Consider the following 14,552-nt stretch of genomic DNA (forward strand, 5'->3'; position numbering starts at 1 on the left):
AAACACATTTGAATTTTGCTGACAACGAGAAATAATGGAGCTATTAGATTTGAAAAGACTGATATCTGTGTAACGACCTATGATGGATCATAAATATGATTCCTTCATTTTGATATTTACTATGGGGAACTTAAAATAACACTAATTTGAAATGTAACATTGTTTTTATTTTTGTTGCAGGTCAAGCATGTAGAGATTAAAGAAATAAAATTCCTATTGAAAATGAAAGTGGTTTAAAATAGTGCAACTAACTTCAAAAACACGATTGCTAATCTCAGTTTCTCCTCCAGCAATGTTGGTATACAAGATTGACATGAGCACACTGTACTCTAAGAGTGGGGTTAAGAGGAAAGAGAATTCGACAATTGGCAGATTTCAGATTTGAAAATTTTAGCTTAATAAACTAGATCAAAGAATCTACCTTCCAAAAACTGATCTTTGAACTATTCAAAATTAGCAACCTTTATGAAAACATTTGGTCATTATTTGTTGAATGCTTCAAGTAGGCATCAAATACAATGTTACCCTTAGCTTCCAGTCCCATTTTTCCAGTTTTCTAGCTTTTAGTACATTCAATACAGTATATCTGAAAGACCAAAGTGTGGAATAATAGCAGTGTATATGTAATTCAGAAACCTGAATGATAAAAGGCAATTTAAATAGACTATCACTTTAACAGCGGAGATAACAATTCTCATGTTCTTACTGATAAACTTCAAACTTGCCAACCTCATTAAAATGTAACAACTTTCAATTTATATATTTAATTAATACAGCAACCAAGTTAAACTTTTAACTGCAATAAAGAAGCTGGATAGCACAGCAAAAATCCTCCCTTCCAGTCTGATATTGGAAACAAGTATTTTGGGGAGTAAAATGTCAGTTCTTTGCTAATGTGACAAACACATCATGATTTATGTAATGTGTACTTTAAAAGATAACAATTTCAAAAAGCTTTCTTAAACAACTAACAGGAAAGAAAATGCAATATCCAGAAAATATTTTTTTTCCTGCTGGAAGGATATTCATATTCAGCTTCACTAATAATGTTTATAAAGATCCCTATTTTATCATGTCCATAATGTATTTTCTTTCTCGACTAGAATTGTGGCATAAATATTAGTCATAAACAATTATGGAAAACTAAGACTCGAGTTAACATAGAGGCATTTCTTTGTATTTATTCCCTTATTTGTTTGATTATCTTTCTTTGCACTAGAACTACCGAGAGGAACCAGCCCCTCTTAAAAGAACATCAGTCCTTACTCAAGTCTATTCCCTCAATTCTAGTCCAATCATGCTACTGCACATTACAGCTGAATACATGTATACAGACTGGATTAATACTAAAGGGAGATTCTTTTTACAAATAGATCTTTGTGGCTACATCAATGTGCTAATTAATGTACACAATAAATGATATGAACATTTCCTGTGCCTTTAAAAAAATCACTTCCATTTTGATCTTTCAGTGTGAAAACAATGTTAAGCAATGAACTGATAGTATAATCGTTCCTATATGTGGCCATGGCAAAGAAAACGATAGCCTTGTACATGGACAGTACCAGAAAAATATTTTTCTGATACAAAACTGTGCCCTGCACAGCACCATAGGCATATAATTACAGAAGTACCAGACTCTGCTGCACTGGGAACAGATGACGCAGTGTGCTTTATATATATTTTTAAATAGTGTACCAAAACAAGACTGGACCGTTGAAAATTGAATCGGCCAACCTGTATTCCTTTTACTATACTAGCAAGGACAAAATAAAATACTAATGGCCCAATTTGAAGAAATAAACAAAGCAGTGGCTATAAAGGCACAAGATATTTGTAAATGAAAGAAATAACATTGATTTTCCTCATGATCCACACTTCATAAATTCCTTTTAGAATTTGCCGCCTTCTGCTCCTTGAATTTCATTGTATAAGTACAGCAGAGAATGCAAGGAATTTGAAACCAAAATGTTCTGAATAATTCAGTCCCAAATTTGAACACACAAAAGTCTGCTATTGGTTACACTAGAGTTATTTCTACTTCCTCTGTCTTTTCTGTTTTTCGACGATGATGCTGAGTAGGTGGAGGTGGCGCAGCTCGTACCTGCAAAGGGAGAATTCTCTGCATCAGAATCTAAATCAACATTTTTTAAAATAAAGACAAATTAGCCTTGAGAATTACTGTCCCTGCATAGACATGTGATGAGCACTGTAGGATTCCAGGTTGATGGATGTTCTATGAAAGAATGCTCAATTCTGTGGGACAGAGATATGATGAGAGTGCCTCACCTGTTAAATATCCCCAAAGGTTAAAATGTAGTGTGCGAAAATAAAAACCAGTTGACCCATTGCATTAAACCATATCAACTTCTGGGATTTAAAAAAAATGGCTTACATTTGTGGCAAGCCACACTGGAACAATATTGAAGTTCCTCCTATGGAATGAGGTAGGACAAGTGGCAGAAGAATCTGTCTGCCATCATTATTCTAGTTTTAAAATAGTTACTGAAAATACAACCCATTCACAATTTAGGGTCCTGAACTAGGGCAGAGCAAATTTTGGAGGCATTATACAGGATTTGTAGGAAGATTCCTTGTCGGGAAAGGGGCATCTGTGTGATGTCAAGAGTTTAGGGCCTACTTGTTCCTATTAAAGTGAAGGATGGCAGTTTTGGGAACCCTGACTAATGAGAAATATTGAGGCTCTGTGTAAGAAAGAGGGAGATGTACATTGTACATAAGCAACAAGGAACTACTGAATCTCTTGATGATAGCTGTAAGTACAGGAGTCCACTTGAGAGAAGTTAGGAGGGCAGGAAGCAAATATGAGTGGAATTTGGCATACAAGGCAAGGCAAAATCCCAAAAGATATTAAGAGTAAAAGAATGGCTAAGGAAGAATAGGGCCCCTTAAAGTTCAGCATGACTGTGTGTGGAACCAAAGCAAATGGGAGAGATCTTTAATGAATATATCTCTTTAGTGTTTACTGTGGACTAAACAGTGGAAGCTAATGAAATGGGGGAAATGCATGGTGATGCATATTCAAAGTAGAAGGGAGGAGAAATTGGAGGCCTTAAAGTGCATTAAGGTCGATAAATCCCCAGGGGCTGGTCTGGTGCATTCCTGGAGCCTGTGGGAAGCTAGAGAAGAAATTGCAGAGATTTTTGCTTCATCTCTGGCCAGGTGAGGTTGTGGAGGATTGGAGAGTGGGTAATGTTGTACCATTGTTTCAAAAGGGTAGCAAAAAAGCAAGCCAGAAAACTACAGGCCTATGAGTGTAGGAGTTTATTCTCTGAAACACAGGAGGCTGACGGTGACCTGATACAGGTACACAAGATCATGATGGGCATAGACAAGGTGAAAGCACAGTCTTTTTCCCAGGGAGAAGGTGCTAAGAACAAGAGTGCACAAGTTAAAAATCAAGACGAGAGATTTAGAAGGGCCATTAGGGGCAGCTTCTTTGAAGCATGGTGCATCCTCGGAATGAACTGCCAGTAACAGTGGTTGAGTTGGGCACATTAGAAACATTTAAAATCCATCTAGATAAGCAGACAGGAGAGACTTTGAAGGTATGAGACAAATATAGGCAAATGGGACTAGCTCACTGAGCAATGCAGTTCACATGGACAAGTTGGGCCAAAGAGCCCATGTCCATGCCATATCACTCTATAACAGTATGGAACAAAGCCTTTAGGAGGATGAAGGAATGTGCATTGTGTGAGTCTGTCCGTTGTAGAAACATTCACATAAAAGCTTCAAAATAGGCAAGATCATAAAAACCGGTACATAGAACTTACTGGTCTGATTTTTCCAACTGAAGTTTCTGGTGTTCTTTTCTGCTGCTGCGAATTAATGGATGCTTCTGAAATTAAGTTTTCATGATCTGAAATTTGAACATAGTACACTATACAGCTGTTTCATTAAAACCACACATTATGTCTACATTACTTGGACAAATGTAAAAAAAATGGAGATCCCACTTGTAATGTTTCGGTTCTAGAAATGAAGATTATTTCTAATGTGCAGCAAAATGTAGTTGTATTTGGAATTTAATATTACAATGTATACTTTGAAAGATGCAAAATGAGGTTCACAACATTCAATCTATCTGTGGTTTTGAAAGCCTTACAGAATGCTGCTTATAAACAGTATCAGCTAACCCAACTGATATTTTTCAATACAACTTTCATTCTATACCTGTTACTGATGGTGATCGAGGGAAAAACTGTGAACCTGCTTTGTCAGGGCTGCTGAAAGGGCTGGAGGGTGGTTGATCATACACTGGTAATGATGAAAGAGCGGCCTGTGGTCTTGAGGATGGTGATACCTAGAAATTAGATTTTAAACAAAAAAAAAGAATGCTTGAGTATTCTATGATGAAGGATTCAACTAAGTTTGCAAGGTCTTTCCATAATCATACCAGCCAGAATCAACACTGTAGTAGACTTCTCGTCACTTGCCTGGAAGGCCAAGTACAAATTCAATACAAAAACAGCCTGATGTTATCCAAAACAATGCAGCCACCTTACATGGAACTCTATGCACCTCCTCAAATACGTGTTCCTCTACCACATTAGCTCTGTTGCATCATCTGCAGGATATAATGCAGCTGCTTAACAAGGCTTCTTTTATATTACTTCCCAAATATATAAAGTCTGCCATCCAAAGTTGGAAGGGCAATAGATGTACAAAAATAACAATTCATAGTTTTATTTCAAAGTACAAGATCATGACTCCCAAACAGCATATTTCTGTCAATGAAAAAGTGCAAATGAAATTTACATTGTGGAGGGAACCCATAATCAAAAAGACCATTGTGCTCCACTTTCTGGCAACTTCTTTCCATTTGTTTCTGTAATGTTCTAAGGATTAGAATTTGGGTCACAGTCAGGATAGATGCTTAGTAAATGTATGCACTGAGTAGATTAGGCGTCCATCAAAATAAACGTGAGCAAAAATGCTCAATTTCTGTGAAATTCCAGTCATTATGACAAAGTTCACTACAACAACCATACTTAAGGTTGCTTCCTCAGCTGAAACACATTTACTTTCTTATCTTGTCACCACTGCTCCTTAATGTTAGCTTTTACTAGATTTGCTCACCTGTGTCCATTCTCTATTTGTGATGGTCCTAACTTTAGGTTCTACAGAACCACAATATTATTACCATATTTTAATGAAATGACTAATAAACTTAAAAATAGATTGAACTTCTACCCACCCTATGTAAGCCATTGCAAAAAAGTGTGGAAGCAAGACATTTTAAAATATTTTGATTAACATGTGTTTAGGATAAACACGAAAAAGTTTGCAGATACTGGAAATCCAAAGCAACATACACAAAGTGCTTAAGGAACTCAATTCAGGCAGCACCTATGGAGATGACTAACAGCTGATGTTACGGGCCGAGAAGAAAGGTCTCAGCCTGAAATGTTGACTGTTATGCTTCCTGACCTGCTAAGTTCCTCCAGCACTCTGAGTGTGTTGCTGTGTGCTTAGGATTGTGCACAAAATCTTACATCCATACCTTTAATTGCAACAGCACCACAAGTAACTAAGAATCAGCTTATATTTCAGCAGAATCAGCTACGAATGAACGATTACGGCTTTTGAGTCTTTCATTGTTCCATAAACAAACTAATGGGCAGGAAGCAAAGATTGAGTTATTTCCTTCTTTTCTGCATTTCTGTACTTTATGTTTAAAAACAACAAATCATTAAAGTTGCTGTGACTTTACCTCAGAGAATTTGCTGCTTACGGTTCAAGATTTTTATCACTATCGAGAAGAAGCATTCTTATATACACCACAAATTAAGTTTCGTCTCTTTAAATGGCACACCCATTCTTCTGGACAGATTAGGAAGTACTACAAACATAAAAGATCCTACAGACACTGGAAATCCAGAACAACATGCACAAAATGCTGGAGGAATTCAGCAGGCCAGACAGCATTTATCAAAATGATTAAACAGTCAATGCTTCAACCCGAGACCCTTCATCAGGACTGGAAAGGAAGAGGGATGACACCAGAATAAAAAAAGTTGGGTGAAGGGAATGAGGACCTGACAGAATATGATGGGTGCAGTCAGGAAGGTGGAAAGGGTAAAGGGCTGGAGAAGAAGGAATCTATAGGAGAGGAGACTGGACCATGGGAGAAAGGGAAGAAAGAGGGGCACCGGGGGAGGTGATAGGCAGGTGAGAAGATGAAAGAGACCGGAGTGGGGAACAGAAGAAGAGGGAAGGTGGAGGAAAATATTATTGGAAGGTCAATCTTTATGCCATGTTCAGGTTGGAGGCTACCTATTTGGAATATGAGATGTCGCTCCTCCACACTGAGAGTGGCCTTACTGTAGCAAAAGAAGAGGCAGCCATGAACTGACATGTCAGATAAGCAATATGGACAGGATTTAAAATGGTTGGGTTCTGGAAAAATCTGCTTTTGGCAGATGGAGCAGAGGTGCTTGATGTTAGGAAGTACGTATTAGTTATCCATTGAGAAATATGTACAAGAAATATGGAAAGAGAAAAAGAAAACTAAATAATCACAAAAAATGCACTCTCATTTCTATGATGGAACAGTGAAACAAAAAAAAAGAAAAAACATGCTATTTTTAAGTTGTCCCTTAAATTTACCGGAGACTGAAATCTGCAAAACACATTAAGAAGCAGGAAGAATATTGGAGTTTTAGACTGTTAAAAGGAATTGTTGAAGACTGATGCACCATATTGACTCATTTTGATGACAGACTTGGAGGGTTATATTAATCACTGGACACTGGGAATCTTACTATGCAGCAAAGTCTTAGCTGGCAGAAGAAAACTCAGTAGTCCTACAGAATGAAAAGCTATACCATCTTAATTGGTTTTATTTTTGCCCATATCTGTATGTCTGCCTATTATGCCACTGGCATTTAGGGCAGCAGTGAAGGTCCCTCATCTCGGGTAGTGTTCAGGGCTTTCTTCATCATGCTAGTAGCTTCCTCTCAGTTTTCAGGAATATCGTCACACTCAGACGTAGAATGATTCTTCATTGCTGTTTCTGTAACAATTTTGTTTTACCAGTCAGGGTTGTTAGCCCTGAACTGAACCTCCAAACCTGAAGGACTGGTGGATCACTCTTAGTCTGGCCTCTACTCTTTGATCTGTTTGGCATGGGTGACCCTACCAAGAGCCAAAGCATAAAGCCCTGACTCCAGCCAACATAGACCTGTGGGTCATTGAGGCACGCATGCTTCCAAACCCGACAACAAGGTTGTGGTCCTCTTGGAGATTTGCCTATATTTGACAATCCTTAAACCTTAACTTTTGTGACAGTTATCAGTCATACACTCTTTTAACCCATCATGTCCACGCTGACTATTTAGCATTCATTTACACAAATTCTATGCTAATCCATTTCATTCACTCATTAGCACCCCCCTCCCCAAGAACTGACCACTCGCCAACCCAGTAGGGTTACTGTGATGGTGAGGTTACTAACCTAACAATCTTTTCTCTGGAGAAAACCAGACTACACAGAGCAAGCAATCACATGAAAAACACGTAAGCTCCATTCAGCCATGACCAGTCTGGAATGAATCTTGGCCACTGGAGCTGTCAGGCAGTAGCTCTAATAGATACACCATTATGTCACATTACAGATAACACCTGTTGGTTTATACATTCTTGCACATGGTGATGAACATATTGTCAAGGGGTGCAAGATTGATACTTGTTAACCTTCATCTAATAAGGTGTTGACATAATTTGGAAGACGTCTTTGTACCTCTTAGGGGATAGTAGCATATTTGGTAAGTTACAATTAGTCCACATGTTTTTAACATGGCATGATTTCCTCTGTAAATTTAGTTTGGAATGCTTGTTTTGTGGGGTCTCTTATTTTTGGATTATGGCCAAAGGAATAATGAAATCATGTTGATCATAGTGGGCTGATGGGTTAATTCACGGTTGCATTTATTAGTAAGGGCATCAAAGGTTATAGGGAGAAGCAGGAGAATGGGGTTGAGGGGGATAATAAATCAGTCATGGGGCAGGGGCCCTATAAAGAAGGTGGGTGCCCCTTCCTTCTTCAGTCCTGATGAAGGGTCTCGGCCCGAAACGTGGACTGCTCATTTCAACGGTTACTGCCCGACTTGCTGAGTTCCTCCAGCTTGTTTGTAAGTGAATCTTAAAACTTGTTCAGCAGAGTACTGCAGGGCCCCTTCAGTTGTTCCAAATTGCAGAATTACTGTTTCTTCATGCCAATGCTCCGGTCCAAAATATTTTATTGTGGCAGGATAAAGTCTGCCTTTTCAACAAAGGAGATCATTTGGCCTATTTATTCTCTGCAGGCTCACAGAATAATTCTATTTCTCTACTTACTTTCTCTGCAACCATTCTTCCCAAAATTCCACTTATTCAAGTTTCCACCTCTAACTTATATACCACGAGCAATTTAATGGCAACTTAACCTTTTAACCAGCATGTTTTCAGGATGTGGAAGGAAACCACAGCATACTGGGGAAACTGAAGTGCCCAGAGGGAAAACGTACAAATAGCATTGGATGTCAGGACAAAACCTAAGCTGCTAACTGTGAGAGGCAGCAGCACTACTACCTGCACCATAATATCCCATATGAATGTTGTGAACTTGTGAGTGGGTTGAAAACCAAAGTCATGCACCACGTTGTCAGAGTTTTAGTTACTCAGCATCATCCTTTGCCACAGTGGAGGAATGTTTATGACTAGCACTCTTTTAAAGAATAAAGGCATTGTGAGTATTGATGTGAAACTATGATATGCTACCTTATGGCACCAAATGCTGAGCTATGGGACCACTTACTTATTCTGGTTTATGCCCAAATTTACATGTGGAAACACAAAATATTGTTGATACCCTGCAATCATAAAGTACCATGCCAGCTCTGGCGGTTTCGATCTTGCAAAGTTCTCTCTCTTTGAAAAAAACCTGTTAATGGCCTCCTTTATGCGATAGCAGACCAAAAAAAGCAACTGGTAAGGGCTAAGATCATTCATGATAATGATCCCAGGAATGAAAGGATTAATATATGAGCATTTGATGGCTCTAGGCTTGTACTTGCTGGAGTGTAGAAGAATTTGGGGGGGGGGGGGGAGAGGAGAATCCCTTTGAAACCTATTGAATATTGAAAGGACCAGATAGAAAGGACACGGAGAGGATATTTTCTATCAAGAGGGGAGTCTAGAATCATACAGCATAGCCTCAGAATACAAGGAAGTCTCTTTAGAACAAAGATAATAAGGAATTTCTTTAGTTAGAGGGTGGAAAATCTGTGAAATTCATTGCCACGGATAGCTGCTGAGGCCATACCATTGGGTCTATTTAAAGTGGAAATTGATAGCTTCTTGATTAGTAAGTGTGTCAAAGATTACAGGAAGAGGCAGGTGAATGGAGTTGAGGGCAATAATAAATCAGCCACAATAGAATAGCAGAGCATATTTGATGGGCAGAATGAACTAATACTGCTCCTATGTCTTATGACCTAATACACAAAAATTAGAGCATAGAACAGTTCACAATACAGACCATTTGGCCGATGACATTCAGCTGACCTTTGAATCTACTCCAAGATAAATTGAACCCTTACATCCCAATATTGCCCTCCATTTCATCATCAAGGCCATATATATGCAATTCAAACAGAGATCCTCGTATCCCTGAGACTAAAAAGTAGAACATCTATATGTAAGCACAGATTTTTAACATTGCTGCTAGGTTCTGGATCAGGTAGAATCTAACTAATTGAGAACTTATCTACCTCCTCTTTCTGCATCCCAAACAGATGTTGAGTGCCCTTCTCTTATTCATCTTCTCCTGATGTGTTTTGCTCATGCTTTCCTGCATGAGGAAAGGAAGCAACTGACCTATTCAGAAGTCTTACAGTCAATGAAAAATACTGCAGCACCAGCTACACTTCTTCTAGACTTAGGAATCTTCAAATACCAGGACGATAATAAAACATATAGAATCTTAGCTTTAGTCAGACATTAACTAGCAAGGTACCTCCGAGCAGTTATAATTTCTCATTGCAGTGGTTCTTCCTACTCTTAAATATGTTCTATAGTGAGCTAAAATTCATTGCTAGACTGCTGAGACGCAGTGATTCAATTTGTTTATTATGCATAGCTCAGTAAGCACACACTAGCACTTGTGGCATCTGGTACACTTCACTTCTAAAATGTAGCCATGTTTTATAACTTTAAGGACACTTGCTCTCTTTCAACCCCTCTAGATTAAGCTAACCTTAATGTATTGCTGCAGAAAAAAAGCACACATAATATACTGATAAAATTGAAGCTGTGTACAAGTTTCCTTGCCATTTTGTCTTGCGTGCGTGAACTGTTTATCCTTGGCAGAAACAAATGATCCAAAGAATCTAGATTTCAATAATTTGTGAATAAATTCTGTACAGTTGCATTTAGTATGAGGGGTAATTGACTCATCTCCTTCTACCTTAGGCCACGAACTTATCAATCACCCCGATGAGTTATTAACTTCAAACTTTCTGCATAATCACTCAAAGAGTTGAACTGCATGTGCATGTAATGAGAACTGTATAACTCATCTTCTATCCTAGGCCACGAACTTATCAACCACCCCTGCTGTGGACACTTTCTGGAGGTCCAAGATTCGTATGCTCCACGCCCGCCGGACTAAGTGTGTAAATGTAGGAGGGGATTATGTTGAAAAATAAATGTGCTAGGTTTTCTAAAATTGACTCCTTTTACCTTAGGCCACGAACTTATCAATCACCCCTCATAGTATTACAATTATTAGAAAGGTAAATGATCATTAACGTAACAGGTGTGTCCAATGTTACAATCACTAGAAATGATAATCATTCATTAAAGCAAAGTTCCTTGTATTGCAAGTGTCTGGAACTTTTTCCACTTGAAAATGTTAGTATTAATATGTCTGAGCAAACTTTTAAATACCATGACAGAGCTATTAAACTCTTACATACCTGTGCATCACCAATCCATTGAGGGTCACCATTCTCAGATCCCGCCAATTCTTCTACCAAGACAGAAGGAAAGACACCAACACGGCCATTAAGTTCACCTTCCCAGAAGCCATCATCCTCTTGATTTTCTTTGTTTAGAATCCTAATGATAGCTCCCTCAGGAAATGAAAGTTCATCTGCAGTCTGCCCCTCATAATCGTAAAGTGCCTTCACAAAACAAACTGAATCAGAAATAAACACATTTTAGTACTGAGAACTTTATGGAAGCTAAATCAAAACAAACAAAACTGCAACTTCTTATTTGTACACAATGACCAAGAGAACATAGTTCTGTACTAGAACATAAACTTTTCCTTATTTATTTAGATTTACAGAATACAGTCGGCCCTCCTTATCCGCAGGGGATTGGTTCCAGGACCCCTCCGCGGATACCAAAAAGCACGGATGCTCAAGTCCTTTATTTACCTGCCTCAATGCGGTGGTCTTAAGGACCCAGCGAAACCCCGAACTTTATTTAACATGTCTCTGTGAGGTGGACATTAGGACCCAGCGGTGAAGCTCTGAATCCGCAGGGTTCCTGTTCACGAAAATAATCATGATCACGACTGAAAATAAAGTGGAAGTAATAAAGCGATCGGAAAGAGGTGAAATGCCATTGGTCACTGGAAAAGCGTTATACTACAGTCCGTCAATAATTGGAACAATTTTAATGGAGCATTTGAAAGGCCCTGCCCCGATGAAAGCTACAATTATTACTAAGCAACGCAGTGGTTTAATTATTGAAATACGTAAGTTTAAGTGTTTTATATGCATAGAATGGTAAAATATATACTATATACTAAGACAAATGTTTTACTAACTGAGGCTACATAATACCTGAAGTACCTGTTCCGACTTAAATCCGACTTAAAGACGGACTCAGGAATGGAACTCCTTCATAACCCGGGGGACTGCCTGTACTTTTAAATCACCTCTAGATTACTTATAATACCTAACACAATGTAAATAGTTGTTATACTGTATTGTTTAGGGAAAAATGACAAGAAATAAATAGTCTCTACATGCTCAAACGACGAGTGCTGGAGAGAGAACTTCCAGGTTTTCCTGATCCACGCATACGGAACCAGCAGATAAGGAGGGCCAACTGTATACACATTAAAAAGTATAATAAATACTATAGATGACATTAAAGGATCAGACAAACTCATCCAATATTAGGAAAAAATTATACAGCATGGTCAAATTCTGCTCTAATTCCTTTTGTAAGTTTGCAGATGACCCCATCATAGTGGGCTGGATCTCAACGATGACAAGATGGAGAACAGGAAGGAGAAAGAGAGCCTATGACATGATGCCTAGCCAGCAACCTCTCCCTCAGTGTCAACAAAAGACCTTTAGCAAACAGGGCAGAGTACACACCTGTCTGTATCAAAAGTGATGAGGTGGAAATGGTTGGTAGCTTCAAGTTCCTAGGTGTAAATATCAGTAGCAATTTGTCCCTGTCCTGCCATTTAGACACTAAGCCAAGAAACCACATAGGGTGTCTATTTTCTCAGAAGGCTAAGGAAGTTCGAGATGATGGCAACTGCTCTGTCAAAGAAAACAACAAATTGCAGAGTTGTGAATATAGCCCAGGTTCTCATGTAAATCAAATTTCCTTCCATTGACTTCATCTACAATTCCTGGTGGGGAAAACAGCTAGCTAATTCAATAACTGCTCCCAGTGCAGTCATTCTGACTTCTCTTTTCTCCCAGCAGGCAGAATGAGGGCAATAACCACCAGATTCAAGGACGACTTCTATTCCACTGTTACCAGACCCTTGAACAGACAGACCTCTGATGTGCTAAAAGATGAACTCTTGAACTTAATCTCCCAATTTATTTAAAATACAAGGGTTGCAATGAATGTCTACTTCCACTGTACTTTCTCTGTAAATGTACACAACTATACTCTGCATTGTTTTTTCTTACTTCAATGAAGTTACATATGGCATGATATGTCTGAATGGCACACAACACAAAATCCTTTCACTGTACCTTACTACGTATGAAAATAATAAACCAATACCATAATAGTACAGGACTACCATGGTAGATGAACTGAGAGATTTGTGTGCCTAGGTATTTAATTCACTAAAAGCTAATGAACAGAAATACCAATCAAAGCTTCAAACAGATTTTTAAAAAATGGAATACAGGTATCGACATCAAGGTCGGCATTTAATAGGTAGGTCACTGTTTTGAACTGCTGTCAGTGGTTTAGATACAAATTATTGGAACTAAAAGTCTCACCTTGTTGACATGATTTTGTAACAATCATGATACAGTTGGATCCTCTAGATTATTAACCAACCCTATGGTCTACTGTCCACTACATTACTACATACCTAAATACACTGGCACTTTTCTTGACAGTTAAAGAACAAAATGAAGGAAAATGCAATTCCCTGTAATGATATGATCAGCAAATTTTCTTATAATGGTCATATCTTCTTTATTACAACACAGAACCCCAAGTTGAAGCAGTAGTAATCTATTCAGTTTAGCACAAATGTTCCTCAAGGAAGATATACTGTTGTTGTAAGAAATACAGAATCATAATAATGATACTCAGGTTTCATGGATTACACTGAGTTCAGAAAAGTTGAAATACTTTCAGTATTTAAAAAATAAAGGGATGTTAAAGATACTGAAAAACGTTACATTCTGGAGGAATTCAGGCAAGGGGTTGCAAACTAGTGCTAGCCATTGAGTAGTGAAATCACACAAAGGGTTGTGGAATTCAAGGATTCTCAATCAGAGCATATATATATGCTCATTTGAGATGATCAAGATTAAAATGATAATCCCCTACTGCAGATTCATGTTGAGGCATAGCTCCACACTGCTCAGCTCAAGTCTTTAAGACACAAATGGATAAAAGATGCTGTAAAAGTATTTAACCAAAGGAAATTTGCAGTTGAAACCAATCCTCAACTTGCATTGATCTCAAATTCTCACTTTTCACACAGCAGACATGTAGGGTGGTGAGCTAAAGACCAAGGTAATTGGGGAATATTAGACTCTGTTCTTCTCTCTTCACAAATGCAGCCTAACCTGCTGAGCATTTCCAAAATACTACATATAGTAAAAGAGATTTACATACAGTAGAATTCAGACTTTTAAGACAAGTTGCTTATCCTTCACATAAGTAGTCATTCTAATCACATATACTTGCTCTGCTGGCTACATCACAATTTTAAAATTCTGTCACCTATCTAATACCAAACTTTGCAATATTGTCTCTCTTCACCCCAGGAAGCCAGGAATAGCTAGGCAAATGAATCAGTGAAATCAGGCAAACCGAAGACAGATGTTCCATCAAACGTGATAATTTTTGATTAATTTAGCTGAGGACCATCTGCTATCAGAGCTAGCAACACACCAGTAGAACCTGTCACTCTAAATTACAAAAGAAAACTGTTGAAATGTCTGGTATACCAAAATACTTGGCACCTTCTATAGCAGTTGCAAAAGTAGAATCACATTATTAAAAGTGCAGTTTTTTAAAATCACCTTTTTTTTTGTCAG

The 14,552-nt window shown here is 38.2% G+C and overlaps 1 protein-coding gene across 4 annotated transcripts in view; it reads right to left on the reverse strand.

Annotated features, from left to right (window-relative positions):
• Positions 1–1,112: 1,112 nt before the first annotated feature.
• Positions 1,113–14,552, reverse strand: part of LOC132391140 (F-BAR and double SH3 domains protein 2-like) — a 245,080-nt gene continuing 231,640 nt past the window's right edge. For 3 of the 4 annotated variants that reach the window (XM_059963959.1, XM_059963958.1, XM_059963960.1), the window contains 4 exons: positions 10,983–11,203; positions 4,198–4,327; positions 3,798–3,883; positions 1,113–2,104 (listed from right to left, as the gene is read on the reverse strand). In XM_059963959.1, the coding sequence (XP_059819942.1) occupies positions 2,021–2,104; positions 3,798–3,883; positions 4,198–4,327; positions 10,983–11,203 (521 nt within the window). In that variant the 3' untranslated portion in view covers positions 1,113–2,020. Of the gene's footprint in view, positions 2,105–3,797; positions 3,884–4,197; positions 4,328–10,982; positions 11,204–11,253; positions 11,560–14,552 lie in introns of those variants that run through there. The other variant, XM_059963961.1, reaches the window with a different exon arrangement.

This window comes from Hypanus sabinus, chromosome 3, assembly GCF_030144855.1.
Source record: "Hypanus sabinus isolate sHypSab1 chromosome 3, sHypSab1.hap1, whole genome shotgun sequence".
Taxonomy (NCBI): Eukaryota; Metazoa; Chordata; class Chondrichthyes; order Myliobatiformes; family Dasyatidae; genus Hypanus; species Hypanus sabinus.